At 40.5% G+C, this 27,575-nt stretch overlaps 9 protein-coding genes across 14 annotated transcripts; 3 read left to right on the forward strand and 6 right to left on the reverse strand.

Annotated features, from left to right (window-relative positions):
* The first annotated feature begins 592 nt into the window (after positions 1-592).
* LOC136411687 (facilitated trehalose transporter Tret1-like) lies at positions 593-2,323 on the forward strand. Its single transcript, XM_066394345.1, has 2 exons — positions 593-895; positions 945-2,323. Exons 1-2 carry the CDS (start codon positions 817-819, stop codon positions 2,270-2,272), a joined length of 1,407 nt encoding a protein of 468 aa, XP_066250442.1. The 5' UTR covers positions 593-816; the 3' UTR covers positions 2,273-2,323.
* An 826-nt stretch (positions 2,324-3,149) lies between these two features.
* LOC136411481 (facilitated trehalose transporter Tret1-like) lies at positions 3,150-5,617 on the reverse strand. Its single transcript, XM_066394064.1, has 2 exons — positions 5,395-5,617; positions 3,150-4,618 (listed from the first exon to the last, which is right to left on the reverse strand). The coding sequence occupies exons 1-2, from the start codon at positions 5,468-5,470 to the stop codon at positions 3,279-3,281; spliced, it is 1,416 nt and encodes a 471-aa protein (XP_066250161.1). The 5' UTR covers positions 5,471-5,617; the 3' UTR covers positions 3,150-3,278.
* Positions 5,618-6,814: 1,197 nt separating this feature from the next.
* LOC136411843 (facilitated trehalose transporter Tret1-like) lies at positions 6,815-11,985 on the reverse strand. Of its 4 annotated transcripts, none has more exons than XM_066394601.1 (4): positions 11,723-11,984; positions 10,935-11,156; positions 8,209-8,491; positions 6,815-8,147 (listed from the first exon to the last, which is right to left on the reverse strand). In XM_066394601.1, the coding sequence occupies exons 2-4, from the start codon at positions 10,990-10,992 to the stop codon at positions 7,019-7,021; spliced, it is 1,470 nt and encodes a 489-aa protein (XP_066250698.1). In that variant the 5' UTR covers positions 10,993-11,156; positions 11,723-11,984; the 3' UTR covers positions 6,815-7,018. The 4 variants fall into 4 exon arrangements, with proteins under 4 accessions (XP_066250698.1, XP_066250697.1, XP_066250699.1 ...); XM_066394600.1 differs by having other exon boundaries at positions 11,617-11,984; XM_066394602.1 differs by lacking the exon at positions 11,723-11,984 and adding an exon at positions 11,214-11,529.
* Positions 11,986-12,482: 497 nt separating this feature from the next.
* On the reverse strand, positions 12,483-15,775 carry LeuRS-m (Leucyl-tRNA synthetase, mitochondrial). Its single transcript, XM_066394596.1, has 12 exons — positions 15,621-15,775; positions 15,353-15,568; positions 14,987-15,306; positions 14,758-14,940; positions 14,474-14,703; positions 14,075-14,409; positions 13,838-14,024; positions 13,612-13,785; positions 13,366-13,557; positions 13,082-13,314; positions 12,804-13,034; positions 12,483-12,749 (listed from the first exon to the last, which is right to left on the reverse strand). The coding sequence occupies exons 1-12, from the start codon at positions 15,711-15,713 to the stop codon at positions 12,513-12,515; spliced, it is 2,631 nt and encodes an 876-aa protein (XP_066250693.1). The 5' UTR covers positions 15,714-15,775; the 3' UTR covers positions 12,483-12,512.
* Positions 15,776-15,978: 203 nt separating this feature from the next.
* On the forward strand, positions 15,979-17,545 carry LOC136411844 (thioredoxin-related transmembrane protein 1). The gene is made up of 6 exons (XM_066394604.1): positions 15,979-16,338; positions 16,395-16,556; positions 16,613-16,787; positions 16,838-16,939; positions 16,996-17,094; positions 17,146-17,545. The coding sequence occupies exons 1-6, from the start codon at positions 16,214-16,216 to the stop codon at positions 17,290-17,292; spliced, it is 810 nt and encodes a 269-aa protein (XP_066250701.1). The 5' UTR covers positions 15,979-16,213; the 3' UTR covers positions 17,293-17,545.
* Positions 17,451-19,354, reverse strand: Usp39 (ubiquitin specific protease 39). Of its 2 annotated transcripts, none has more exons than XM_066394598.1 (6): positions 19,203-19,354; positions 18,892-19,143; positions 18,666-18,841; positions 18,098-18,610; positions 17,854-18,044; positions 17,451-17,798 (listed from the first exon to the last, which is right to left on the reverse strand). In XM_066394598.1, exons 1-6 carry the CDS (start codon positions 19,294-19,296, stop codon positions 17,552-17,554), a joined length of 1,473 nt encoding a protein of 490 aa, XP_066250695.1. In that variant the 5' UTR covers positions 19,297-19,354; the 3' UTR covers positions 17,451-17,551. The 2 variants fall into 2 exon arrangements, with proteins under 2 accessions (XP_066250695.1, XP_066250694.1); XM_066394597.1 differs by having other exon boundaries at positions 18,892-19,149; positions 19,203-19,336.
* Positions 19,355-19,739: 385 nt separating this feature from the next.
* Cdk9 (Cyclin-dependent kinase 9) lies at positions 19,740-21,461 on the forward strand. Its single transcript, XM_066394017.1, has 3 exons — positions 19,740-20,606; positions 20,665-20,803; positions 20,854-21,461. The coding sequence occupies exons 1-3, from the start codon at positions 19,996-19,998 to the stop codon at positions 21,280-21,282; spliced, it is 1,179 nt and encodes a 392-aa protein (XP_066250114.1). The 5' UTR covers positions 19,740-19,995; the 3' UTR covers positions 21,283-21,461.
* Positions 21,454-22,289, reverse strand: Arf102F (ADP-ribosylation factor 2). Its single transcript, XM_066394018.1, has one exon. The coding sequence runs from the start codon at positions 22,091-22,093 to the stop codon at positions 21,551-21,553; it is 543 nt and encodes a 180-aa protein (XP_066250115.1). The 5' UTR covers positions 22,094-22,289; the 3' UTR covers positions 21,454-21,550.
* A 772-nt stretch (positions 22,290-23,061) lies between these two features.
* Positions 23,062-24,393, reverse strand: LOC136411458 (basic helix-loop-helix transcription factor amos-like). 2 transcript variants are annotated; one of them, XM_066394033.1, is made up of 2 exons: positions 24,037-24,393; positions 23,062-23,848 (listed from the first exon to the last, which is right to left on the reverse strand). In XM_066394033.1, exons 1-2 carry the CDS (start codon positions 24,081-24,083, stop codon positions 23,335-23,337), a joined length of 561 nt encoding a protein of 186 aa, XP_066250130.1. In that variant the 5' UTR covers positions 24,084-24,393; the 3' UTR covers positions 23,062-23,334. The 2 variants fall into 2 exon arrangements, with proteins under 2 accessions (XP_066250130.1, XP_066250132.1); XM_066394035.1 differs by having other exon boundaries at positions 24,052-24,392.
* Between the last annotated feature and the right edge of the window lie 3,182 nt (positions 24,394-27,575).

Consider the following 27,575-nt stretch of genomic DNA (forward strand, 5'->3'; position numbering starts at 1 on the left):
GCCTGGGGTTCCCCGGCCAGCCCAGGGCGAGCGGAGATCCACAGTCAGGGGCGACAAAAAAATACCCCATTCAATAGGTATAATTTTGATATTTAGCCCTTCACCTTTTCTGGTTTTGTAGATATTTGAGCTTCATTTATCTGAGGCAGCTATTGGTATACTGATTATATTGCTTTAAATGAACACTTTTCCTCTCTTTTCGTCGCAAAAAATTGGAAATGCGCCAACTTTTTTTATATTTTTCGAACGAGTGTCGATATCTCGGCAACTGGCTCAGCTCCAAAGAATTCTACAATCAATACGCCAAAGAATTCGGTTAAAGTCTGGGCTGACATGGTGCGATAAACCCTGAACTTGTCTGTATAGCGTCTATCACTAGGAAAAAATGTTAAACATCCTTTCTTCTTTCGCTGGTTCGAAACAATTGGCAAAACGTGACTAATAACCCTTGGGATGTGCTACGTCATCAAAACATTAGCCATAACACAACGCTTAAATTCTACTAAAGCCAGGAGATATGCTGAATCAAAAGCTCTACTTTCAGCCCGCATCAAAAATTTTCGGTAAAATTAAGAGAAGAGTCAGTAGAATCTTAACTTAGTTGACTTCTACAGTGGGTCCGCATCTTTATGGTCGCGTCTGCATTGAGTCGCCTCTGGACCGAGCGAGGCTCAATTATTCCCTAATTGGTGGCAATTAGATTGAACCGTTGATACGCAAATTTATTGAAAACACTCTCATTAGCTGGTGCGACTTTATTCAGTGTTGGAATTGGATGCATGCGGTCCGGGAAATCGAACCTCGCTGGTGGTGAGAATGACGATTTTCTCGAGTGGCACCTTCAAGTTTACCCAAAACAACAATAATGTCGTGCAATATCTGGCCGCCATCACTGGTAAGAAGACACTCCGTTTTAGAGCTCTTAACGAGGGTTGCAATTTCAGCGAATCTGGGCATAATATGCAGCGAAATGCATTATGGCTGGCCCTCACCCTCCCTTCCGATCCTGATGAGCGGAAACTACTCGTTCAGCATCAGCAGTGAGGAGGGATCTTGGCTAGTAGTATCTCCTCTCTTTGGAGCAATCGTGGGAGCCCTGATCACGGGTCTCATCGTGGACATATTCGGCAGGAAACGGCTGATAATTTTCTCTTCTGTGCCTTTCGTGTTCTCTTGGCTGTTCATCGCGTGGGCCTCTTCGGGCCCTTTAATGTTCGTCGCGAGGGTTATCGCAGGCATGACCGATGGGCTGTCGTTCACCGCAGTTCCCATGTATTTAGGGGAGATAGCAGATCCTAAGATCAGGGGACAAATAGCCTCAATATGTCCTGTATGCATCATTTTAGGAATCCTGTTCATAAATATTCTAGGCGCATACTTGCCCATAGACACTACTGCCTATTTAAGCACTATAGTGCCCTTGCTGCTCTTGCTGACCTTCGTATGGATGCCCGAAAGCCCCTATTTTTATTTAATGCAGGGCAAAGTTGCGGAAGCCAAGAAGAGCCTTCAGGTGTTGAGAGGCTCTGAGGATGTGGCCTCGGAAATGAACCGAATAGTCGAAGCTGTTGCCGAGCAGAACAAAAACAAGGGAAAATGGACGGATTTGCTTACAATCTCAAGCAACAGAAGGGCCTTAGTTATAGCTTTCGGTTTAAGGGGGGTGCAGCAGCTGAGCGGTACGACTGCCATCATCTTCTACTGCAAGAAAATTTTCGAACAGTCCTCAGACTTCGTGTCTTCGGGCACTGCTACTATAATCTACTTCAGCGTCCAATTAGTCTTCTCTGTGGTGGCCTCCATTGTGGTGGATTTCGCGGGAAGACGCCCTTTGCTGATTATTTCCATCACAGGAACCGCTCTCGCCCTCTTCGTCAACGGGGGCTACTTGTACGTCAAAGACTGCACGGACATAGACATCTCCTCCTTTAACTTTCTGCCCCTCGTGGCCCTTATAGGCTTCGTGGTGGTGTTCAGCATAGGAATGCAAACCATTCCTTTGCTGATCATGGGAGAGGTATTTCCCACTGATGTGAAAGCGATTGCTCTTTGCACGGCAGACATTTACTACAGCGTCATTGTTTCCATTATTTCCAAGCTGTTCCATTGGAGTAATGCAGAATTCGGAATGTACGTGTCCTTCTTTGCGTTCGGCGTGTGCTGCGTATTCGGTTTACTGTTCATTGTGTTTTTCGTGCCTGAGACAAAAGGCAAAACCTTGGAAGACATCCAACAAGAGCTGAGGACAGGGAAGTGGCAGTACGCATACTGAGTGACGTATTTCAGTTTTGTAAATAAATTTTTTTTAATTTGCTTGGCTATTAATTTTTTGAGATTTTATTCGGAAATAATATTAAAAGTGGCAACGCTGCCTGGAGAGAAATAGTGTCGTTGAAAGCATTAGTCACATTCACCAGAGATAACAGTTTTGTAATCGTTGATAATTCGAAACTAAAGTGACATCTGTTCTGATTTGCGATAAAAAATTCCACACTTGTTAAGGAGACAACTATTCCCATAGTTACTGAGGAAAACTCAAAAGAGGTGCCGTTATTTCAGGCAATAATTGAGGTCAATGGTGGCATATATTATTTCTATTTTTAACCTGGCATTTCGCCTTAAAGAGGCTTCCCATATTTTTTACAGCAAAAAGCAGTTTTGCCGTGTTTTTTCTTCACGTTTCCAACGTCTTTTCTACAATATTGATCACCAGCTACATGGAATTTGGCCTAAAAATTAACCTTCGCCATTGTGTCCAGAAGAACACGCACTTCATGCCAATAATCAGAATATTATTAGATTATTATAAGCGACAAAAAATAGGTGCCCTTAGACTTAATTATGTCTGGAAAAGCCAATGATCCGTCAGTAACCGAGATGAAAATAAATACAAATCAAAATATTTTGAAAGCTATTTTTAGCCATTCCTAGATATTTTCGTGTGAGCGGGAATTTTCCTCCTAAAACGCGTCTGGCGTGGGAATTTTCGAAATACATTGGAAGCATTTCTGGGATTGATTAACCATAAAATTCGTTGCAACCTTCAAATCTGGCTAAAAATAAGATTGTTGAACGTAGAAAAACTGCAATGAAAAGTTTCTTCGCCAAAACGTCCAGATTTGAGCCTACTACGGGAATAAAACATCCAGAATGAAAAAAACTATATTACTGCAAAACATACAAAAAATACATATCATAATAAAGCTAAAAATACTTTAATACTTGATACCAAAGTACAAAAATCAGCCTTATATTATTAAGAACATCTTAAATTTTTATTACGCATTTTCCTCTGTGCCTCTTCTCTCAGGCTCCCCTTTGAGGCTTATTTGGATGTCCTCCAAGGTTTTGCCCTTGGTCTCGGGAACAAATAGCACAATCAACACTAATCCTACGATACAACTGACAGAGAATGCGAAAAAGGGCGTGTACATGCCGAAAGAGTCTTTCATGATCTGGAAAAATTTGGACACTATCGTTGCTATAATTGAGAAGTAGATATCTGCAAAGCAAAGGGCGAATGCCTTGACGTTGGAAGGGAAGAGCTCTCCGAGCATTAAAATAGGAATGGTTTGCATCCCTAAAGAAAACACCACTACAAAGCCTATAAGCCCTACTACTGGGATTATGCTGAAGGATGTTGTATCTAAAGTGGTACAAGATTTTATATAGAAATATGTCCCTTCTAGGAATAAAAATAAGGCTGAGCCAGTTATTGAGGTTATCAGCAAAGGTCTCCTTCCAGCTTTATCTACAATACTAGAGCTGAAGCAAGACAGAGTAAGTTGAACTGCAAAGTAGATGATGGTAGCCACGTGGGATGAAATATGGTCTCCAGCTTCAATGAAGATAGGTTGAGCATAGAAGGTCACTGCAGTGGTCCCGCTCAGCTGCTGCGCCCCCCTCAAAATCATCATGATTATCACAGCCTTCCTGCTCACCTTATCAGTGAACAAATCTAGAAATTTTCCAGCATTCTTATTCTGAGCCTTCAAGGCAAAGCTCACTCTCCCTAACTCCCCGTCAACATCATTCAGCCCCCTAAATCGCTGCAAACTCTTTTTGGCCTCTTCAGTATTACCCCTCATCAGCAAATAATACGGAGACTCTGGCATGAAGGCGAAACTCACCATGGTCACCAAAGGCAGGGAACTGCTCACAATTGCCGTGACCATGATGCTCAAATACGATCCCACGATGTTGATCAGAAGGATTCCGAAGATCCAGTTTACGCTCACGCTACTTCCCAACAGTCCCCGTACTTTGGGGTCGGAAATCTCCCCAATGTACATAGGAAGAGCGGTGAATACCCAGCCATCAGCAACTCCCGCGATGAATCGGGCGATGTAAATGATGGTGACTGAGGGGGCGAAAGCTACCATCATCCAGGCAGCGAAGTAGGGAACTGAGGAGATGAGGATGGTTCTTTTCCTGCCGAATATGTCCACTGTGGTGCCAACGATGAGCGAGCCCAGGAGGGCCCCCAAAAGGGGCATGACTGCCATCCAGGAGCCCTCGTCGTTGGTCACGGGGATGCTGGAGGAGTTGTGCAGGAGCTTCGGGAGGGAAGGTGAAGGCCAGCCGTAGTGCATCCCGCTGGTTATAGCATTCAGATTGCCTGGAAAAAAGTGTTTTATAGTTTGGGTCTGTGGGTTCTTACACCTGAAATTGGTACTCTTATAATGAACTTTATTAATTTCTGAATCTTTCAATGTTTTATTAATGGAGTTTCAATGCGTTTTCTGTAATTCTGGTTCATTCGTAGCCCCAAACCTCGCTTTATTTAATAGAACATCCTGTGTATTATCGAGTGTCTGCAACTCATTTTGGATGTAGGTATTCCTAAAAGTGCCTAACTCTCTTAGTTTTTGAGATATTTCAGGTTTTATCAATGGAATTTTAGAAATATAGATTGTCGTTCTCTCGGGGAAACCCAGGTCCAGATATTAATTTGTTCCAAATAAAACGCCTTGCATTGTACTAAATTTTAGTTATATACAAAGTAGTTTTTCCCTAGGTAATTTTAACACTATGAGAGATTAAATTCAGGCTTTCGAATAGTTCCTAAAGCAATTTGCTATGTCACGAAGGAAAGCCAGACCCCTAATTAATCAGCAAACACAAATAAATGCTCGAATCTAAATTTACTCATTCTGCGAATATAAGAAACCAAAGTTTCCACTACGACGGTGGTTAATTCGAAACAGATGTTTCAGATTATATTTCAATTGGACTTAAATTGTATCAATTGTTCAGCGTGTACAAAGGTCGTTAATACTTCTATTGCCATAAATCTGTGTATACTTATTCATCCTTAAAACATGCGTTCGGTCCATGCCAAAGAGGCGAAGGAATCTAAGGAAGTTATGTCGACTTCAAGGCTCTTTTTCGTACCTGTGAATGCAGCCAGAAACTGGATCATGGCACTGCCCTGCTGGATTTTCTGAGTGGACCCCGTTATGATCGTCATCTTGGCATTAACAAAAACAAGAAAAAATTAAACTTAACGAAAGAAATATTTAAAAGGAATCGAATTGTGCAAAATGTTCACATTGGCGGCATTTTCGATCAGGCCGCTGAAAGAGCACTGGCTTAAATGAGTATAAATACGCATCAGCTGTTACTTAAATACATGTTAGTACCTACAGCTGAGCAGTTTAATAGTGCTAATGCTCGAATACAGGGTGAGCGATGTACATTTGTCCATGCTCTATAAGCAGGGTATTTGGGACTTAGCGAAACTCAAACAGAAATTCCTTATCAACAAGAAAGGTGTTTAATTTGTGATTTAAAAATCGTATAGTCATTGTTTGCACCCCCCCGTGGCGATTGTCTCTTGATCCACAGTACCTTTCATTGTTTGCCCAGCTGCTTTTCCTGGATTAGATGCGCACACATGTGTTGCAAAAATAAAAGGATACACCTGGAACAGCACTCATTGGCCCATTTCCAGGTTCAGGTATTTATAGCCCACTTTGTCCTAGTCGAAAATGCTGCGGTCTATACTTATTGTTACAAGAGAAAAAATGAGTTTATCGATACAAAATATCAGTCGATCTTAAAAAAATGTCGGGCAAATACCTACCCGTATTGTATTCATAAACAGGCCTTATTTACTCGACACTTGAAGGCATCTAGAAACTTCAACTTGCTGAGACGTAAAAGCGTTAAATTCAAGCATCTCAGAGCTGACTCACTAAGTGGTGACGTGAAAATCTGGCTTCGCCAAATGATTTGTTGACGAATTTGTGGTAAATAGTACAGAGAAAGACGTCATTGTTTTTTCGAAAAAAATTCAGATTTGCGCGTAGACTAGGCAATTGCAGCTATTTCTATCAGCTAAATTTATATGATCAGCTGCGTGGTGGGTAGTAGTGAGAAACATAAATTAGAGGATTGTGTAAGGCAAGTTTCTTGATGCGATGGTGAATGAACGCTAACATGGAAAGAATTTTAAAAATGGTATGTTGTATCTTGAGCCGATGGCGAATGCGCCCGAATGACTCAATGTTCGCCGTTTTGAAGAAAGGATACATTTAAGGGATTCGTACGTAGATTAAAAATATTAATTTATCATTTTTGAGAATTGGCAACTTTTTTGCTTCTCGAGTGATTCGTTTCAAAATTTTGTTGCGTGTCGTGCGGTTTCTTAACGCGATAACGAATGTACTCATTCAGTCAGGAGTTAGAATTCAGCTGAGCAGCTAATTTTTCCATGGTTTCTAAGTTCGTTAAGGTACAATCAAAAGAGCGTCAAATCGAGTACAACAGCTGTATGCTCGAAAACTCGTTTTTTTATTATGCATCATAATTAATGAAAGAAAACTACAAAAACGATAGATTTATTATAGGAAAAATACGACACCTTTTGTTAGGAGTCTTAGAGAGATCACTGCTCCTAAAAATACAGAGCACCCTTCATCAACACCAATTAATTTAAATTTCCTATTTTATTTAAAATTAAGCACTTCGTTGTATTTTCACCAAAAAATGATTAAAACCGCAAACATCACACAAATCACGCTTTCACGAGCAAATCGTCACGCTCTTCACCATCAATCCCCGTCTTCTCTTCACTCACTTTAATAGTCTCCATCTCGACCTCGTGGCTCTGCCCACTTTCCCCTCTAAGGAACAACTGGATCTCCTCCAGACTTTTACCCTTGGTCTCAGGCACCACGAAAATAATGAAAAGAAGCCCGATAATAGAACATATGGTGAACCCATAAAAAGCCATGTGGATACCATAGTTATCCATCATGACTTGCAAGAATTTGGAGGATATGGTAGCCACCAAACTAAAGTAAACATCTGCTAGGCAAAGAGCGTAGGCTTTGACGCTTGTAGGGAACAGCTCGCCAAGAAGGCAAATTGGAATGCTCTGCATTCCAATGCTGAAGAAGATGACGAAGAGAATTAAACTGGCAACAGGGATGTATTCGACATTGGAGGTGTCTATAGAGATCTTTTTTTCGATGTAAAAATACGTCCCTTCGATGAATAAGGCTACAATAGCGCCGCTCATGGAAATGAGCAGCAAAGGCTTCCTTCCGGCTTTATCTACTATACTAGAAGACACCATAGTCATCACTAACATCACTGCAAAATAAATTATAGAGGCTTCTTTGGAAGACACATTACTGCCAGCTTGGGCAAAGATTTTTTGAGCATAGAAAGTTATAGCAGTAGTCCCGCTAAACTGCTGAAAACCTCTAAGCCCAGCTACAATAATCACAGCCTTGCGGTTACTGGGAATTCTGAACAAATCCAAGAAGTTCCCCCGAGCTTTGCTGCTGGTCTTAATCGACAGTTTCATTCGTTTAATATCATCCTCAACATCGTCGCATTTGCGGAACTTCCTCAAACAGTCGCGAGCCTTATCCGGTTTGTCCTTCATAAGGAGGTAGTAAGGGCTTTCAGGCATCCACATAAAAGTGACAACTGCAACCACGCATAGTGAGGACGAGAGTAGGGCAGTCGTACTAATACTGAGGTAGGAACCTATGAGGTTTATCAGGAGAAAGCCCAAAATCCAGCTCACAGAGCAACTGGAGCCTAGCAGTCCTCTCACTCTGGGATCTGCGATTTCCCCAATGTACATTGGCACCACCGTGAAAGTCACCCCATCCGCAACCCCAGCAATAAACCTGTAAAATTAATTTAATGCAAAATTAATGGTAAACGTGGAGGCGTAGTTAGAGGCCTTACCTGGCAACATACAAATACATCACAGTCTGAGCAAAAGCCACCATAATCCAGGCAAGGAAGAACGGCACGGAGGTCAGCAAAATGGTCTTTTTTCTCCCTAAGTAATCCACGATGTTGGCCGCGGTGAGCGCGCCCACCACGGCTCCCAGGAGTGGCATGACGGCCATTAGTGCGCCCTCATCGCTGCTGATGCACAGGGAGGAGTTGGTGTTGTTGAGGATTTGCGGCAGGGAGGGCGAAGGCCAGCCATAGTGCATGCCATCTGTGACGATTGCCAAATTGCCTGAAATTGCAGTTACGTAAAGGAATTCTGCTGCTTGGAATGAGGGCAGAAAACTGGTTCTTGATAAGTGTTATATGCGGGTACTATCAAATACCATTTGCAAGCGCGTATCGAGGTTCTTCCAATTGAAGTCTTTGCTCGATTGAAGATAAATTAAACGCTATTACGTGGATTTTCAATTTTTTTGCGTTCCAAGTGGAGATCAATACATATCTTACAATTTAGACATTTTCAGCGATAGGCGATCAGCTGTTCCTGTTCCGCTTTTCTCCGCTTTCGGTACAACACTGATTTTCATGCAAAACTTTATTAAACATGATGAGCTTTCAACACACATAAAAATCAGTGACGTACTTTGCTTCCTAGAGCTACTGCGGATTTTTACAATTTTGGGAGGTAAACGACAAGTTTTTCCTGGACCGAATAGAAAAATTATTTTTTACGCAGAACTGGGTACAGTAATATGAAGAGCGTCGTAAAATTAAAAAACAGGAAATTTGCAAGCAAATCTGCAACCACCAATTAAATCGCAATTAAATTAAATTAAAGTGCGCCTAGATTAAATTGAATTAAATCCCAATTAAATTAAACTAAATTCCAATTAAATTTTACTTAGAGGTATTGACTTTTTTCACCTCTTTCAGTATGATCATAATTTTTTTTGTCGTTGCTGGGTAAGCCTCAGCTTTAATGGCTTCAAATGCATGTTTTTCAAACTACAGAGAACCCTTCTAACGTTTAATGTAAGTACAACAAACCAGTAGCTTATAATACTTTCAGACCCAGCAAATTTCCAGCATTATTTCATACACTTAAGCTTCTTTTATTTTACGTTAAAATGTACCTGGCACGCCCCTGTTTGCGCACCATAGAAATCTTCTACGGCGCTCAGCAAACAAACTCCGAAGTTCAATGACATATCACCGTCTTTGTCGATTTTTTAAAGGATTTTTGGGTTTTTGGCTGGTTGTTAGTCCTTGAAAAAAATTGTTTGTATTCAAATTACAGATAATCCTATCTTGCAGTCAGTGGCGGACCTCCGGAGCGAACGGGCCCTCGAGAACCGTACAAAATCACTGGGGCATTATCACCGCCACTGTCAGAATTTTTTGGTCAATTATGACGTTGCATAGAACCGAATTTAGCGAATAACCCCTAGGGGTTCTCTAAGTAACTCATTTTATTTCCCCGTAGTTACCCCCCAGTTCTCCACGTAGTCGTCTCGATGCTTTAAACATGGCTTGACTGGCTCATTAAGGCCCTCCTTAGGGGGTTGTGCAAGCTTTCTTTATAAACGCGTGTACGATCAATTTCGCTTTATCTAAAGTTCTCTAAAATGAACAGTAACATGCACACGCCGCAAATCTTTAAGAGCGTACATGTGACTGTAACTATCCCTAGCGGGAGTTGCTCAGGGGGGTCCCTAAAGTGATTTTTCGAATTGACAATACGCCCATCGAGTTACCCACTCGATTCAGCTAACGTTATCTGAAAAATTCCTGCGGAGAAATTGCTCTGTCCCTAAGAAGCGGCATTATTTCTGTGGCTCTCACAAGCCTCAGATTTACTATCGGCCTGATAGACAGGTTCCGAATGTGCAATCTTGACGAGTGGATTGAGATTGGGACCCCAAAGATCATGTTACGTTTATCGTTACTTTGATCGTGCGCAAATCAGCCCTTCGGCGCACTTGTGACTTAGACGTAACGGAATCAGGAATTTACGGACAAATAGCGGAAAGTTTCGTTATCGCCCTGCTTATCTACGCAAGCGCGTTTCGGCTGTACTTATTTCAACTGTTACGATTAAGCGATTTGCTTTTCATGGAAATTCAATCTGTGCGCACTAAATTTCTAGTTAATTAATGCATAATTAATTTGCACTAATTATCAATTATAGGCATAATTAGCTAATTGGTCGACCTTCAAGAACTCTCGATCAACCCGAGACGTGTCCGCAATCGATTGATTGATTGATGCGAAGGATTGATTTTTCAAAGTGCCAGAAAGTCCCGATTATCAAGCCGCATTGGATTCGGGTTGCTCGGGGGGGGCCCTAAGTAATTTTTCCTGTCGCCGAAGTTCCCAAATTATTGTGGGTGAAATGCGGGTTATTCCACGCGGATCTTTTGGTCCGCGAAAACCGCTTTTGAAATTTTGACTGTGGGCAGACGCCCGGGAAATTAGTAGAATTAACGTTGGATTGCAGCGTTTTAGCACGCTTTTTTTCGTATTTCGACGGCTATAAAGTGAAGCGATAAGGCACGCAAATTACGTAAGAAGCAACACTTCTTATACCTCCACACGTGTTCGTTCTACAATACCTACGCACTCATCCGCAAGATTACCCTGCTTATTTATCCACGTTCGTAAAGCTACAAATTGCGAAAATGAAAAGATCTCAGTCGAGCACGTCCACAAGGACTCACTCTCCTGCCCCTTACCTGAGGCGGCAGCGAAATACTGCAGCCTGGAACCACCTGCCACTTTGACAGCTTCCATAGCGCCACTTAGCTTTAAAGCCCACTAAATCACTGTATCGTAAAAACCACTTTAATCGACTCTTCTTTGTCGGTCTTTTGTCTTCGGTACTGCCCGAGCAGTACTCCCTACATGTTGTACCAGCAACAGCTGACTATATCGATGGACCCCGGTAGTACTGTAGCCTGAAATAAAGCACCTATAAGCTCAAGGACGAGCGCCACAAAATATCATTAATATACAGCCTGTCTTTGTTTCAGCTTAATAAAGAAAACTCAATGAATCGCCGCATTTCGCGAGGTTCGGGCTGCTGCAGTACCACCCGAGGGGTCGCCTGTGAAACCCTCTTTGGGGGCTAATTTACCTGAGGCAGCCACTTTGATTGTGAACGCAACGAGACAGCCTGTAGAAACTCAATGCAGACGGCATAATGATTTAAAAAGAATTAATTTTCATGATATATTGAGTTGTACGTATAATATGTAATATGTAAATTTCCATTAGCGAAATACCAGAAACGTTGAACCTTGAGCCCAGAATAAAAAATTCCCGCTGGTATAGCAACCCAAGCAGTTTCGCCACCTTCGGAGTCATTATCGGGAAGCTATTGCTTCTAATCAAGGGTCATTAAGATTAGGCAATTACCTGTTATATGCTGATAAAGACGTATAGCAAAGTACTGATGGGCGATAACATCTAATTGAAGAGGCACAAATCCGAACAATAAACCAGCGATTGAATAAATCCCTACCTGAAGGAGATTGCGCCACTTAAAGCAGGTATCTTGTGGGACCTAAGTTGTTTGTTCACGCCACTAAACACTGAAATAAGAAAGCCTGGAAACATGCGAAAATGCTGTCGTCATTAGTATTGCTTTATTGGCAAAGGTTCAATGTTGTTTTACGAGTGTAGAAATATATGAAAACAAAAAGAATAAGCGCAAAGCAGCTGTTTTCCTACTAGGGATTTTCAGGAATAATCGATACACTCGGTACATTTCCACGATCCTTTAATTTAGTAATGCAATTTCATTGATTGCAGTGCGTTAAAGATGCTCACGTTGATTAAAAACTAAGTTTTTTAGAGACAAAGTCTTGCCAATTTTGCCGAAAGGAAAAACCATTGCAGAGACAAATATATGTATTAATTCGAATTTTCTATGTTATTTTTGAGGGTTTTTCTTTGCCCCGAACCAAATCCTTCATACTCTATACCAAAAATCTTCTTTGGAACATTCATTTGTGCATCACGAACTTTCCGCAACATCACCTCGGATCCAAAAAGCAAGCGAACGCCATATAGAAACCCCTAAATTTAGGCAACCAGGCACACTCTCCGCATGAAAATGTGCTGTTAAAATAATATAAACACTGTTCAATTTTGTTTTGATTAACTGTTGACCGCAAATTGGTCTAATACAAAAATTATCGGCACTCTATGGATGAATGTAACACACGTTTTGTTTAATCCCTCTATTGCTTAAATCATACACAATAATTTACTTTTTGAACAATTTATTATTTACACTTATATCATTACACTTATAGCTTAGCCACGGCCTCTGCCTTTTTCAACTTAGCCTGAGGGTGATCCGTAATAAAGTTGACCACGCTATCAAACCCTGGATGCGCCTGAAAAACTACTGAAACCACATTCCTCTTTTTCAGTCTCTCCTCAATGTCGGGCTGCCTCGAAGCTAACTCCACAGCCTTCTCCTGGCTCAAACCGTCCAGGTCTTTCCTTCTAAGCTTAACAGTGCTCTTCTCGGAGCCGTTAATCTAAAACGCAAATTCTGCTGCTACTAATATGGCCACATAAAGCCAAAAACTCACCTGACAACCCAGCTCCAGTTGATAATCCATATCAGTCTCCGGCCATTTTTGCTCCAAAACCCCTTTTTCCCAAGAGATTTCCCCGGAACTGTTCAGTCGATTTGGGGTAGAAACAAAGCCACTCCAGAGCTCTGAGGCGAAATGGGGAGCCATAGGGGCTAAGAGGATTAATTGAGTGGCCAAGGCCCTTTCGAATTGAAGACTGTGGCAAACTACTGCAGGCGGAGCCCTCTGTAATCTACATTTAATACATTGAATCTTTGTGTGAACAAACCGACCCTGATACTATTGGTTAATCCTTGCTGTTTTGACACAGCTACACTCATTTGCTGCGAAATTACATAGTTAAATGAAGCTCCTTTAATATAATAATTGCGGGAATCCCATAAGAAATCCTCTTGGGCTTTGAATTTGTCCTCTGCGATCATGGGAGGGGGCTGATTGCGGTGCTTAATGAAATCTTGTATTGTCAACCAGAGGCGCTTTTGCCAGTTGACAATGCCCGGGAAGGCTGCAATAAATCCTCGTTTTCGTGCCAATAAATAAATCTGGTAAAACATACTATTAGAGTTCCAATTTCTATGAGAAGTAGGAGAAACATCGGCCAAAATCAGTAGTCTAGTAGTGTCTATTCCGTACTCACTGAACATATCCTCAGGGTCAACTCCGTTGTGTTTGGACTTGCTCATTTTCTCCCATGAAATAACCACAGGTTGGCCAGTAGATTTGAAGACGGCTTTACCCTTTTTTAAATCTAAAAAGCCCCGCATGAATAAGAAACTACTGTTCACCCAACAACAGAAGTCACCTAAAATCTCCACTTCATCCTCCCTTAAATACTGCCCGCTCCCTTTTATCCTGTAGCTGCGCCCCATAACCATCCCCTGCACCAACAGCCGTCTAAACGGCTCTCTTTCAGGCAAGAGCCCCAAGGAATGCAAGAAATGACTAACAAATCTGGCGTAATATAAGTGTAAAACCGCTGCAAATTACCATTAACATGATAAATGCAAAATAAAGAAAATAAAAAATACCGTGTTCTTTGCCCCCAATGTACAAGTCAATGGGGGTCATCTTAAAGGCCTGCGCTCTATCAAACATCTCCTTATTGTTATTCGGGTCTAAATAGCGCAAAAAGTACCAAGAACTATCAACAAATGTGTCCATAGTGTCTGTTTCCCTTTTGGCACTATTACCGCATTTTGGGCAAGTTGTATTGACCTAAAGGTGAATATTTAGATGGTTCTTCAAATATTCTTCAGGGAAAATACCCAGTCTGTAACCTCTTCCAAAGGAGAGCGGCCTTTACTGGAGATTTGTGACAATTTCGGCAGTTTTACTGGCAATTGCTCTCGCGGTACCGGGACTGTGCCGCAATTGGGACAATGGATAATAGGTATAGGGGTGCCCCAGTACCTTTGTCGGGAAATTAACCAATCGCGAAGCTTCGCACTGGACCAATAGCCCCCAATTTGTAATTTTGAAGCTTGCGCGCATATTCTGTCAGATTTTTCCTTAATTTGTCCTTCTTTGAGAGTGTTAGGAGTGAAATCAATTTGGTGCCTTTGGGCAAATTCAGCTGAAGCCTCACATGCAGAAGGAATACCTTTTTAGGAATTATAAAAAGATCAAAAATTTGATATTATTAAAGTTCTATACTCAAGTATTACCTAAAAAGCTATCAGTTTGGGGCAAAAATTCAAACTCATCAGTAACAAAAACTGGGATTTGTTCATTGGTGAAAGGGTTTAAAATCATGTTTTTTAACTTTCTAGTGCATGCACTGACATTAACCCCTTCTTTCCGGGCTAAAATGTGATTCTCAGTCACTAAAAGGAACTTTGCCTCTTCAATATATGCAGGATTTGCAGTCCACACAGTTACAAACACAGACGAATCTCTTAAAAGAAAATTATTTTCAATTTTATTAATAACCGTTAAAAGTACAACCTACCCCAAAACTTTGAAATCAAAATTAACCCCTGAACACTCCCCAATCCAATGTTTTTGCATCTTTATAATGTCTCTCCAATCATGCAAAATTGAGTCATCTAAGCAATCATATAGTTGTTTTGCAAATTTCGTGGTACGAATAAACCACTGCCGTAGCAGCTTTTTTTCTGCCTTAGCACCAGACCTGTAACAACCTAAAATCTCTGCAGTTCACTCTCATCTAAACTGACCTCCATGAACAGCCATTCTCATCAACCTGCTCATCAGCCAAAACTGTCTGGTCTACGGGATCCCAATTCACTAAAGCCTCCTTTTGATAGGTCAGTCCAGAATCATAGAGTTTGAGGAATAAGTCTTGAGTCCAGTGATAGTAAGTGTGGTCACAAGTTGCCAGCTCTCTATTCCACTCAAAGCTGCACCCTAATTGTTTCAGCTGTTTTTTCATATGTTTTATGTTGTTTTGAGTCCATTCTTCAGGGGATAATTGCCTGTCTATAGCAGCATTTTCTGCAGGCAAACCAAACGCATCCCATCCAATGGGATGGATCACCTATTTGGGGTTTATTTAAAGTATTTTGGGTTGTTAGGACACTCACATTCTTGCCATTCATGTGCTGGTACCTCGACACTGTATCGCTGATTGTGTAAACTCTCACATGCCCCATATGTAAATGCCCTGAAGGGTAAGGAAACATTGAAAGCACATAGTACTTTTCCTTCAAATTATCTTCCTTGTCAAAGGGTTTTTGCGTGATTTTATCTTTCCAGAAATCCTCGATTTGATGCTTTAGTTTCGCAGAGAGCTCCTCTTGCTGCAACATACAATTTTTAAAGCATTTTTGGGGTGTCTCGGTTGATGTTTACCCAGAAATTGCAGCCAGATAAAGGACGCAGGAATATGAGTTTTGAAAGTGGCAAAATTTTCAGCGCCTTAAGAGGGTTTGGTAAAAGTTGCATTTCTGAGTTGTCTTTCTGGATTTTTAAGTAAAAATCATTTAAAATTATTATTTTTTAAAATTACATAACCTAACAAATTAGTAGAATTTTGTTAGGTTCGGTTTAGTTGGTTTCTTCTAGGCGGCGGGGGAAGTAAAACTATTTCCCAGTGCCAATTAGATTCTATCTCTTTTTAATATTAAACGAATTTAGGGACAGATATATATTCTTAATAGATCCATCTATGAACAATTCCAGCAACTGAGATATAAGTCCAGTTAACCATCTTGCATCTTGTCAGTCAGCCATATTGCTTACATGTTTCGAGTTTTTTGACCTCTGAATTTTTCAAAATCTCTCGAAGAATTTCATCTCTTAATTTACATCTGACGTGGTGCTCTCACATAGAGAATTCCGTTATGATTTCCTTCTAACATTTCAATTAAATCTGTTTACATTCCAATAATAATCGTCAAGGAAACAAATACCGGTCCAAAATCAGTCTGAAAAACACGTTAAAAATGGCGTTGAAACTGACCATTTTCCTGTTTTTCGCCGCTCTAATGGGCGTTCAGGCCCACAAAGTCATCGAAATAGACGAGGAAAACTGGACGCAAATATTGAAAGGCGAATGGATGGTGGAATTGTAAGTTCTCCGCCCTTTTGCCCCAACTCTTCTTTCATCTACCTATTTATATTAAGTTTTGCTCCATGGTGTCCCGCCTGCAAAGCATTGGAGCCCCGTTGGAAGGAGTTTTCTAGATCAGGGCCAGCTTTAGGTATCAAAATTGGGGCTGTAGATGTCACTTTTTCACCAGGCCTCAGTGGCAGATTCATGGTCACAGCTTTGCCAACAATATTTCAGTAAGACTGAGCAGATCTGCTCAAGAATCTTACGAATATAGTTGCATGATTTTTAGTGTAATAAACGGAGAATTCAGGCAATATAAGGGAGGCAGAGACACTGATTCTTTTAGCCTTTTTATTGAAGAAAGAAAATGGGAGCAGGTCGAGCCTGTTCCTGGTTGGAAAGCTCCAAATTCCATTCAAATGGGGGTGTTAAGCTCCTTCTTTAAGCTCTCCCAGACTTTAAGGGTATTTTTTTCATTTTAAAATTAGGCTTATTCATGTTTATATTCTTTCAGCAAATTCACAATAAATTCACCAATGAATATGGTCTACCCACCATGGTATCTTACTTAATATTTGCCTTTGGCACTATAGTTTTGGGAGCCTTTTTAGGACTTGTAAGTTTAGTTTTTCTTTCTGTAAAATCCCTATTTATAAAATGTGTTTTCCGAAGTTTCTGGTCTGCCTAATTGACTTCATTTTTCCCCCAAAACAACCGGCATCAACCAAAGGGTCTGGTGACCAAAAAGATAAGGACAGCGATAATGAACTGGTACATAATGCAATTTTTATCAGAGCTTAGTTTGTTAAGAAATGTTTTTAGAATGATGAAGACATAAAGGATGATTTGGTGGATCAAGAGCAGGACAAAGAAGGTGACTCTGAGGCGGATCGTGCCTCCACAGAGTCTGAGGGCAGTCAGAAAGAGGACAACCCCAGAAAGCGTAAAGCAAATATGTTAGACATGTGATAGTTATTGCTTGATTCATCATATTGTGCCCAGAATAAAGCAGCAGCAATTCACGATCTTAAAGACATGGAACGAGTGTTTTTCAATGCCACAGATGTGAGTAACTATTATAAATTATTAACCAATTTTTATAGCAAGGTTGTGAGCTGAGAAGGATCTTAGGTTTAAGACTGCTTATATTGTGTATATAAGTCTTCTAGAGAGGTTTAGTTTTGTATATAATGAATAACTGCCTTTTAATAAAAATATATTTCAAAATTCATGTGGTTCTTAATTCATAAATCTGAATATAAGCCTCTGTTAAGGTGATCATTTGTGGTAGAATATCGGTTACATGAAGGTCTTGCATCTCGTACCATTGACCAGTGGATTTCTGTAAAATGTGCACTCTATAGGTCCCTTTACTTGGTTCCCCATCATGCACTATATTAGCTATAAGGTCATAAATTGTATTTTTGTGCTGGTTTTTGACGTCAGCACTGAGAAACTCCCCAAAATCGACGTTCCTAAATTTACAAATCCATTGTCATTTTATGAAATTTCCAAACTAAGTTAACTCACTTGACAGGGAAATTTACAATTGTCGGGTTTTTCTCGACGAAAAACGTGTTTTTAGTGAATCGTTTGATATACAAGATTAAATATGGTGGTAAACGGGTTATTTCAAATCTCTTCAGAAAGTTCTCCTTATAAGTCTTATATTCTTTCTCTGATTGTCCATTGAATTTTGTTAGAAGCTGATACAAATTAACCTGCAAAAATCCTTTTAAAACACCCAATTTAAACCCCCTTACAGAACTCATACTTGGGGGATAATATTCTCCTTAAATTCGTCAGTAAACAGTGGAGGAGGTGGTAAATCACAAGTTAAATATAAGAAATTAGACTCAGTTTGAACTTCCTGGTATTCACTGGTCATCATCAATGACCTCTTTTGCTTTTCATCCATTTCAATGGGAGGTATCTTACGTGTAAAGATTTTCATGCTTCCCAGAAAAGACTTGTATATAATAGAACTATGGGGCTTTTTGCTGCCATTCAATGCCTTATGCAAGGCATTCAAAAACCATGAAAGAAAATCTATAGGGTCTCCTTGCTGAATGAATTGAAAAGTCTTTTTGCTCCATAAAACCACTGCCTGAAGCATTTCATGGGGGGAAACATGAGCCTTGAAGTTTCTAGGGTTCCAAAGCTTCCGCATTAACTCCCCAAATCTCTGCACTAGAAGGTATGAAGAGTCTCCAGGAGGGCGCTTCACTTTTGAATAATTTTCTTCTCTTAAGAAATAGTTCCGGAGTGGGGCAACGTGAGACAAGGCCTAAGTTTATTTTAACATTAAGTAAAATAATTGCCTGATATTTTGTATTAAATACCTGTAAGACAACATTGCAATAATCATTAGCCTTGATATTATTTAACCCCACGATGCCTGGAGTATAAAGAGAGCCATCAATAGCTCGGGAAAGCTTAGTGCTGCTGTCCAAGTTCTTAATATGTTCCGATGTGAATGTAGGGTTTAAAACATATTTTATGTCATCAAGAGAAGAATCTAGATACCAAAAAGTTTAATCGTAATCCTACTGAAAGAACAAAACATACCAATAATTTCATAATTGTCAGGAAGGCAGTAAAACTTCAAAGTATGTAGGTTGAGATACACATGATGGGCTTCTGCCACTGAATGCGTGTAAGCATGAGTGTTGGTCCCTCTGCCTTGAAAATACTTTCCACAAACTAGGCAGGCATAGACGTTTATTCTGGTCAAGGAAACTGAGCACAGTTTCTCAAAATCAAAGTCCAAGTACTGACGATTGATTGTGTCCAAGTAGGGGCAGAGTCGTGGGGCTCTTTCTGGAACTTTCATGTTTTTACTGGTTTTGAGGGACAAGGAAATGAGGTTTTCTGAGTACCGTTTGGAGTTTGAGCTGCTTCAAATTTAGGGACCGTTTCCTCTAAAGATTGGAATTTTGGTCTTTTGAAGGGTGGTTCTAAAGAATCGTCCATGGTTTGGGATTACTAAAAAGGGATTTTTAATTGAGATTTATAGTGTTAGTACTGTTTTTTGAAACTTAATTACAGAGAAACTTAACCTAGAAATATATTTGTTTGTACAAATACAACGTTGTCAAGTATTCAAATTTGGTAATTTCGTAGCAGTCTTCCTATCTCTGTAATGAAATAGTTGAAGACATTTTTTGGTATTTTTAATAAAAAGTAACTAAATGAAGCATTTTATAATTTTCAAAAACCATTTATATAATTTTTAAATAGAAGAATTTTTAAACATTTTAAATTTAGTGGCAACGTTGATTCTGAAGAATCGGACATAGCGGCCTCTCTTGTTTATCCCTTTAACTAAGGGACCTTAGATCTCGGCTTTCTATATATATCGATTTTGAGGCAACGTGATACCTACAGATTGAACAAGGCAATTGCCACGTGATATTAAATTTAATCACGCGGTTTATGACAATATGATTTAAAAAGACCAGCCATCTTGACAATCGACATCACAACGTGTTTTCTAGGTTCTTTCTTGTTGTTTACTTGTTTGGTAGTTTAGACGTGAATTAAAATTAGCCAATTTCTCCCAAGAAATTTTGAAAATAACCCCTCAAATGGTGTTAGATCCTCCCTTAAATACCCGCTGAATTAAATGTGTAACAATTAGTGCTGTGCAGTGTTTGAGCGTCATCAAAAAAAATGCAGAACAATCACCATTCGGGTCACCCCAGTGCGATGGCCATGAATATCCGAGAAAAAGAAAAATATATCGAGAACTTCAACTTTCCCTTTTGCGAGGAGGCTTCTAAATACCAGAAAGTGGCTAAAATTGGCCAAGGTACTTTTGGGGAAGTCTTCAAAGCCCGAGATATTAACAACCCTAAGAAGTTCGTTGCCATGAAGAAGGTGCTCATGGACAATGAAAAAGAGGGCTTTCCCATTACGGCCTTGAGAGAAATTAGGATTTTGCAGCTCCTTAAACATGACAATGTAGTGAATTTAATAGAGATTTGTAGAACCAAGGCAACTGCCGCCAATAGATACAGATCAACTTTTTACCTAGTGTTCGATTTCTGTGAACATGATTTAGCAGGACTACTGTCAAATGTGAACGTAAAGTTTAGTTTAGGAGAAATTAAAAAAGTGCTTCAGCAACTATTGAATGGACTGTATTATATCCATTTTAACAAAATCCTGCATAGAGACATGAAGGCTGCTAATGTTTTAATTACCAAGAATGGAGTGCTTAAATTGGCGGATTTTGGTCTTGCCAGGGCTTTTAGTAGCAACAAAAATGGATTGCCCAATCGGTAAGTAGTTATCAAAGTTGCTTGAGTTATGTATTAATTGTTTGTGATTTGTCACAAGATTCACCAACCGAGTAGTAACATTATGGTACCGCCCTCCTGAGTTACTACTTGGAGAACGTAACTATGGGCCCCCAGTAGATCTGTGGGGGGCTGGCTGCATTATGGCTGAAATGTGGACTCGAAGTCCAATTATGCAGGTAGGTCTTTAAAAATCTTGCAAGCACAAAACATTAAAAAGAATTTTTAGGGCAATAGTGAGCAGCAGCAGCTAACATTGATCTCACAGCTCTGTGGATCTATTAATCCACAGAGTTGGCTAGGGGTGGAGAATCTAGAGCTCTACAAAAAGATGGAGTTACCACAGGAGCAAAAACGAAAAGTGAAAGAGCGTCTAAAGCCCTACCTGAAGGATCCTTATGCCATTGATCTGCTGGATAAATTGTTGGTGCTAGACCCTGCAAAAAGGGCAGATGCAGATGCAGCCTTGAACCATGACTTCTTTTGGACTGACCCAATGCCCTGTGAATTGGGCAAAATGCTTGCCAATCACACTCAAAGTATGTTTGAGTTTTTGGCTCCAGCCCGTAGGGCCACCCAGATTAACAGACACCATTCTATGCCTAGACCGACCACTTCTGCTGTACAGGACAGTGGATATCAGGACAGGGTTTTTTAGTTGTGAATTCTGTGATTTCTGTACATATTTTAGTTGATTTGTTTGAGTCCAAACAAACTTTGTTAAATTCTTTATATTCTTGTGTTCACCCATTTTTTATTGGTATTTCAAGCCTTTAGCTTACTTTTAAGTTGAACTCGTATTGTATAATATGAAAATAAAGCCTTATAGTTACTCTACTTAGATTTATTAAATACAACAAATGACAAAATAAAAAGACTTAAGCCATACAAATATAGATAACTTTAAAAAACATGTAAAATACAGTTTAGCTTGTGGCTAGTTCAGTTGACAACCAATCTAGTCCCTGGTAAAGCCCAGTTCCTTGAGTGGCACAAGTAGCCTGAATAAACCATTTACGATTCTTCATAGTATTCAATTTAAGCTTATCAGTCAGTTCAGCTGTTGACATGGCATTAGGCAAGTCCTGTTTATTAGCAAACACCAACAGAACTGAGTTTCTTAACTCTTCTTCGCTGAGCATGTTATGCAGCTCCTGTTCAGACTCCACTATCCTATCCCGGTCATTTGAGTCAACCACAAAAATTATCCCGTCAGTATTGGCGAAATAATGCCGCCAAAGTTTCCGAATCTTGGTCTGGCCACCCACATCCCATACCGTAAAGGAAATGTTCTTATACTCGACAGTCTCTACATTGAATCCAATAGTAGGTATTGTGGTGACAATCTCTCCGAGTTTTAGTTTATATAGAATGGTGGTTTTACCGGCCGCATCCAACCCCACCATGAGGATCCTCATAGGCTTTTTGCTGAAGAGCCTGGTAAAAACTGAGGAAATTGTTAGACCCATGATGTCTGAGAGGGATGCGTTGTCTAAAATATCATACAGGATTGAGGGGCTGATTTCGTACTGGAGACTTTAGTTAGTGTTAAATAGAGCCCTAAATCAGGGTAAAATAGCGAAAAACAGCACTTTTTGGCGTTATAAACTTGGAAATGTGGCAATTTTTTTATCTATTTTGTATAGTTTTTGACATGTAAATAATGAGATGTCATCTAGTAAACGTCATGAACGAATTTTAGGTTATAATCCAACTAGTTCAAGTATGTTTGGTTTCTCTCCTTAGCATGATCGTCAATATGCAGGTGTGAGAGAGAAACCTTAATAAGACGTTTTTCGATTCTAAGATAGGAAAATCCAAGAACCAGCCAATAGCAGATAGAAGTGGTGTATGTTAGGTTGCGTACTGATGGGTTTATAATGCCTTAATTAAATGAGCGCGTTTTTTGAATTTTTAAGTAAATGAGCTTTCTAGGAATGAAAACTCAACCATCCAAAGCGAATCCAATTACTTTTTGACTATAATCACAGGTTCACGTAAAAGCCTTTATGATTGTGGCGTAAAAAATTACAATATTTCCATAGAATGGCCATTAATAATTCTAGCAATCGAGCAGTTTGGTGTGAATTTAGATGATCGATGTTAATTTTTATAATTGGATCTTTCAGCTCTCGTTAACTCCACGGTGTGTAACAACTGATGATAATCGCCGCGGGCTTTAAGTAATGAAATTAACATTCGTATAGGGAACTTTATTTTAAAAAAATATTGCACTTATAATGAGTGGACATTTTTGGTAAATTATATTACAAAAGGAACCTCGTCTAAGGAAAACACAGTAAGGTAGGAAAATTAAATGTAAAACAGATTAAAAAAAGGAACAATATACAAATAAAACAAATAAAATATTGCACAAATAAATTATAAAATATTGAAATAAATAACAAACCGTCAAGCCTCAGAGGCCGAGGTATAATACTTATTCTATAATATATTGTTTATTGCACAAGCCCCACAAGAGTTGAGATAAAGGAAGGCTTACTATAAATAACATAAATATATAAAAAAAAAACTTAAATTTCTAAAAAATAAAATATCAACATTTCTATTGCACATTCGTTTGATATTCCTTAAAGCTAAATATTGCACATCTATTTCTCCCAACCTGATCCAATTACAAGAATTGTAATTCGCAATAATAATACAAATTTATAACACACTAACAGCCAAAACTTCGGTTCTTTAGGGCTCAGTCCCTCTGAAGCAGCTCATGAAGGGCTGCAATGTACTGCTGCGCCATCTGCAGGGTCTCAAACTTGCTCAATTTTCGGTCGTTCCCTAAACTGGGAACGTGGTCCCTCAGCCTGTCAAAGGCGTCATTCAAACTATTCATCCTCCTCCTCTCTCGCGCATTAGCAGCCAACCTCCTCTTCTTCATCACCTCCATCCCCACAGGTGCGGTAGGCGCTTTCTTCCCCCCGCTGGCCTCCTTCTTGTAATTGGACTTGTAAAAATCCTCATGTTGGTGGCTTTGCGAGGACCTGTAGGACGATCCTGAGGAGCTATATTTCTGGTAAGAGTCGTATTTGTTGTAAATGTTGTTGTTTTCGCCGTAGAACTCGTGGCTTCCCCAGGACTGAGGCGTTTTGGAGTAGTAATTGGGGGTGTAGGGTTGGGAAGACATCCCAGGATCAGATGCGGTCGATAGGGGGCTGGTCAGCGCGTAATGGCTTTCAGGGGATGAAATCCGGGGCGACGGACATCTGAAACATTGGTGAAGAAGATGCAGAGTGAAGGAGGTAGATTGCGCCCCGAAGGAGAAGAAAATACATTTCTTAGTGACCGAATCTTGTTTCACACTTTCTTCGATAAAACGATTTCTTCTTGTTATAGTGAAACACGTGTAGGTAGTAGGTCGCCCTACTTTGCGGTTAAATGCATAAATACGAACCCTCGTGACACTGACCCGTCTGAAGACGAAGAAGCACCCTTAAACATCCTGCGTGACCATACATCTCTCGGCTGTGCGAAATCTTCGAAAAATCGGCCCACTTTCCGCGCTGCAGATTCGCTCGCCCTAGTTACCCATGCCGGGCACGCGCCCACCGTCCGTCGGAAGAAAGAAGAAAACTCAATTAAAGCCGCACACTTAGATGGGTTAATGTGGATGGGCGAAGCGCACTAGATCCGGTTGGCGGACGGGCCAGGAGGCGCGATCTTCGCTCGAAGATACGATCAGAAATCGGTGTTCTTCGCATCGAAGCTGCGGACGGACGACTGAAGATCACCCGAAGGTGGTTGGATGTTAAATCAAAGAAGTGGAAGTAGCGAGTAACGGCAGAAAGGCTGACGTTTCTGCGATGTTGTTAATGTCAGTGTCGAGGCTGATGATGCGGCGGCGACATGATCTTTTCTTCGTTTATAGAATTCCTGACCCTTCAATCCAGGCAATTTCACGGAAAAATGCCGTGACCCTTTAGCCGGGCTTCAAGTTCAATTGAATAAATTACCAGGGAAACGTCATTAATCTCTCCAGGTGCCTGTTGGGCACGCTATCAGCAGTGGGTACTTAGGCGGAAGGCCATATTCATCATCTCCTCGTTTGATGCGCGATTAGCGTTTTTTGTGTGTTTGCACGAGTCACCACTGGCCTGCATGGGCATGGGTGATTTATTTCGTACTAGTTGGGGATGCGGGGAATGCATTAAGAAGTCAAAATCCTGCGAGGACATTCCAGCGGCGAAGATATGTGTGTCGTTACTAGGCACCAATTTCAGCGGGATTCTTCCCGAGATGATTGAGTTGTGAGCGGCCATAAATCAAAAAACTTCCTTATTCTTCTGTCCGATTTCGAGATTGAAGACGTGCGATGCGCCTCAATATCGCCGATATGGTGAAAGGTGCCGGTGAGGATAGCTGGCTACGTGACGACATTAAGGCAATTTGAGATATGAAAATTTCAAATTCCCTTTGTGTGTGTGAAACGAAGCGTGTGGATTTTGGGCCCAAACTCGCTGGATTTCAGCTAAGCCTCGCATTAACGTACGGGGAGATTTAGAGGGGAAAGAGGACTGAAAAGTCTGGAATAAAAAAGTTAGCCCGACGCTATACAGAAGACGATTAAGCCATATAAGTCAGGTAGTGATTTTATTGTTTCAAAATTTGGTTTTAAAAACAAACTTCTCTACGCCACTGAACCTCTCGATGGAATCCTGATCTTTCTGAATAACCGACCAAAATTCTATGTTATTTCTTTATTTTTAGAGGGAAATGCTCTGCGTTGCTGAGTCTTCGCACGGAGAAAGTCCTGGCACTGCAGAACAAGTCCAAAAACAATCATTTTGGCCTTAAGAAATCAAGAACGCACCGGGGCCTTTTTACTTTTAATCAATTTTTATTTATTTAAATTTTTCATAGTTCGAAAGAAAATTCTCTCTGCCGTTAATAAATACAAACATTAACTCGGTCCTAGGAAAACGAGAAGCGAATTAAAGGCAGATTTTACTGCTCGAGAATTTTATTACTTGAAAATTTGATGGTTACGAAAAAAGCCTTCTGCGCTACTGAGCTTCCGAAGAAAAACTAATGACGAAAAAATGCCGATGTTTCTGAATGATCGCCAGAACGATCAATTTGACCTGCAGAAAGCAGAGGCGTGCTAAGGCCTGAGACTAAGTTAGCAATAAAGAGGAAAAAGTGACTAAAAACACCTAATTTTCGCTCTCAATCGAATCTTTGGCTTTATTTGCCATGTAAAATTGTTCTTTCTGTGGCGGGATTCGCTCCAATAAATAGGGGAACTTCGTGCAAAACGGACGAAGATTTTGGACAGGCACGAAGCTTGCAACACCCAGGGCTTCCCCGAGAGTGGTCATAATTCTTAAAAATCCTCGGCTCGCCGAAGTCGAATGATAACTGTTTTCAATAATTAAAATTTACTACGAAGTGTGGGCTTTTGTGAGCAAATAACAGTATTTTTAATTGCCACCAAATTATCGCATTGTTCGAGTCTGCGCCTGGTAGTGCCCCCTTTTGCTACAGCAGTTGATTTATGCTTCTGCATCAGGTTCTATTGAGCAATTTTCTGGAATATTCAAATTGGCCATGATTGTAATTTATATGGAAACCCTCCAGCCTTTCTCGTCACATTTGTATTCGTGCTTAGATGGCACGTAAAAAGCGACAGCCACATCGATAGAGAGAACTAATAACTGTAATAATAAAAAAGGTTAATTTTAGAAAACTGTTAAAAATTACTATATAAAAAAGCACCTAAAAAGGTAATAATTATTATGAATAAATTTAATCGGTAATCTTTATGAGGCTGAAGTTCCAGAGATTTAAATACTAATTAGCTTGTAAATTCGACAATAAACTTTTAAAAAGCTATAAAAGGATTAATTAAAATATAGTTTTATGGCGTGGCAGTGCAGTGAGCTCCCTGGACTTTCACAAGGAAGACGAAAGCTTGAAAGCCTCTGCAGACATCACAAATCAAAGTGGGTTAAGTTTAACAGTCGCTTGTCACTTATCAAAATGGCACCGACTTTAATTTTGAAAAGAACTTGCGCCATTTTCCAAGCAGTGTATAGCGGGCTGCATAACCGCTGAAAATCATTGGCAGTGGAAAATCCACCAGCCCTCTGGTGTCAAGCACGTGCACTGCAAAATAAGCGCTCCCATTGGCGGTTTGGTGCAATTCGACGTCATTTGAACGTCACATCGAAGATGCCCTTGGTGGGGGAGATTAGGAATACGTCATCACATCGCGCTCGCACCACTCGGAAGGCAGCCGGGAACTGCTCGAATTTCCGGAATTCAGAATTGTAAGTCTCAAGTTCGCACCGCCCTGTGCAAGAGATGCTGTGACCGAGGGGCCGATTTGGTTGATCCCGCAGGAACTTTCTGGATGCCAGAGAGTTCGTCGTTCCTGCCGCGGACCAGCGTAAGGGCTGGTCACGCCTCGATCGGTACCGAAACCGCAAAAACCGAACTTCATATATCGATTTGCCAATAAATCAAGCGTGTTTCGCGATTTCTGATAAAGACGTCGGCCCTAAATCAACTTAATGGCAGCCATCCTTCAAGGACAGTCTGTATTTTTCCCTTGGTCAGTGGAGAAGAAACACGGACGCTCGTAAAACCTCGATAAAACGGAAAAAGCCACTCATATATGGGATTAAGCCATAAAGACAATTATAAGAATTAATCACCGACGCTTTTTTTAAACCGTTTATTACTTGCATCTATCGGTTTTTGTCGCCTCTATGGAGGCATTCGAGCAAATATCACATTGTATGGTATTTTTTCAGCGTCTGTGATAAAATGTTCGTTCCTGAAGTGTTTTGGTGGCTAATTAGCCGTCATCTGGCATTAGCGATATGAAACGATTGTTCAAAATAATGGCTCGAGCTAAACACTGACACTCGTCTGAATCTCCTCGTGGATATTTGCCATTACACCGAAATATAGGCACTTGGGTTGTTGACC

This window comes from Euwallacea similis, chromosome 10 (assembly GCF_039881205.1).
Source record: "Euwallacea similis isolate ESF13 chromosome 10, ESF131.1, whole genome shotgun sequence".
NCBI lineage: Eukaryota > Metazoa > Arthropoda > Insecta > Coleoptera > Curculionidae > Euwallacea > Euwallacea similis.

What these genes read in the sequence shown, in the direction of transcription:
- LeuRS-m (XM_066394596.1), bottom strand. Translation starts at nt 15,713, where the DNA reads ATGCAACTTTTACCAAACCCTCTTAAGGCGCTGAAAATTTTGCCACTT. An exon ending in CATTGGGGGCAAAGAACACG is followed by an intron (nt 13,786 to 13,837) that starts GTATTTTTTATT and finishes GGTAATTTGCAG; the next exon opens with CGGTTTTACACTTATATTAC. An exon ending in TAGAAATTGGAACTCTAATA is followed by an intron (nt 13,315 to 13,365) that starts GTATGTTTTACC and finishes GATTTATTGCAG; the next exon opens with CCTTCCCGGGCATTGTCAAC.
- Arf102F (XM_066394018.1), bottom strand. Translation starts at nt 22,093, where the DNA reads ATGGGTCTAACAATTTCCTCAGTTTTTACCAGGCTCTTCAGCAAAAAG.
- LOC136411481 (XM_066394064.1), bottom strand. Translation starts at nt 5,470, where the DNA reads ATGACGATCATAACGGGGTCCACTCAGAAAATCCAGCAGGGCAGTGCC. An exon ending in GTTTCTGGCTGCATTCACAG is followed by an intron (nt 4,619 to 5,394) that starts GTACGAAAAAGA and finishes ACTTTTTTCCAG; the next exon opens with GCAATCTGAATGCTATAACC.
- LOC136411687 (XM_066394345.1), top strand. Translation starts at nt 817, where the DNA reads ATGACGATTTTCTCGAGTGGCACCTTCAAGTTTACCCAAAACAACAAT. An exon ending in ATATCTGGCCGCCATCACTG is followed by an intron (nt 896 to 944) that starts GTAAGAAGACAC and finishes TTGCAATTTCAG; the next exon opens with CGAATCTGGGCATAATATGC.
- Usp39 (XM_066394597.1), bottom strand. Translation starts at nt 19,296, where the DNA reads ATGGACGATTCTTTAGAACCACCCTTCAAAAGACCAAAATTCCAATCT. An exon ending in ATTGCAATGTTGTCTTACAG is followed by an intron (nt 18,611 to 18,665) that starts GTATTTAATACA and finishes AAATAAACTTAG; the next exon opens with GCCTTGTCTCACGTTGCCCC. An exon ending in AGGAGAATATTATCCCCCAA is followed by an intron (nt 18,045 to 18,097) that starts GTATGAGTTCTG and finishes GGATTTTTGCAG; the next exon opens with GTTAATTTGTATCAGCTTCT.
- LOC136411458 (XM_066394033.1), bottom strand. Translation starts at nt 24,083, where the DNA reads ATGTTTAAGGGTGCTTCTTCGTCTTCAGACGGGTCAGTGTCACGAGG. An exon ending in GACGGGTCAGTGTCACGAGG is followed by an intron (nt 23,849 to 24,036) that starts GTTCGTATTTAT and finishes CCAATGTTTCAG; the next exon opens with ATGTCCGTCGCCCCGGATTT.
- Cdk9 (XM_066394017.1), top strand. Translation starts at nt 19,996, where the DNA reads ATGCAGAACAATCACCATTCGGGTCACCCCAGTGCGATGGCCATGAAT. An exon ending in AAAAATGGATTGCCCAATCG is followed by an intron (nt 20,607 to 20,664) that starts GTAAGTAGTTAT and finishes ATTTGTCACAAG; the next exon opens with ATTCACCAACCGAGTAGTAA. An exon ending in CTCGAAGTCCAATTATGCAG is followed by an intron (nt 20,804 to 20,853) that starts GTAGGTCTTTAA and finishes AAGAATTTTTAG; the next exon opens with GGCAATAGTGAGCAGCAGCA.
- LOC136411843 (XM_066394601.1), bottom strand. Translation starts at nt 10,992, where the DNA reads ATGGAAGCTGTCAAAGTGGCAGGTGGTTCCAGGCTGCAGTATTTCGCT. An exon ending in GTATTTCGCTGCCGCCTCAG is followed by an intron (nt 8,492 to 10,934) that starts GTAAGGGGCAGG and finishes CTGCAATTTCAG; the next exon opens with GCAATTTGGCAATCGTCACA. An exon ending in ATGTATTTGTATGTTGCCAG is followed by an intron (nt 8,148 to 8,208) that starts GTAAGGCCTCTA and finishes TTAATTTTACAG; the next exon opens with GTTTATTGCTGGGGTTGCGG.
- LOC136411844 (XM_066394604.1), top strand. Translation starts at nt 16,214, where the DNA reads ATGGCGTTGAAACTGACCATTTTCCTGTTTTTCGCCGCTCTAATGGGC. An exon ending in GCTTTGCCAACAATATTTCA is followed by an intron (nt 16,557 to 16,612) that starts GTAAGACTGAGC and finishes CATGATTTTTAG; the next exon opens with TGTAATAAACGGAGAATTCA. An exon ending in TGGGAGCCTTTTTAGGACTT is followed by an intron (nt 16,940 to 16,995) that starts GTAAGTTTAGTT and finishes TGTTTTCCGAAG; the next exon opens with TTTCTGGTCTGCCTAATTGA.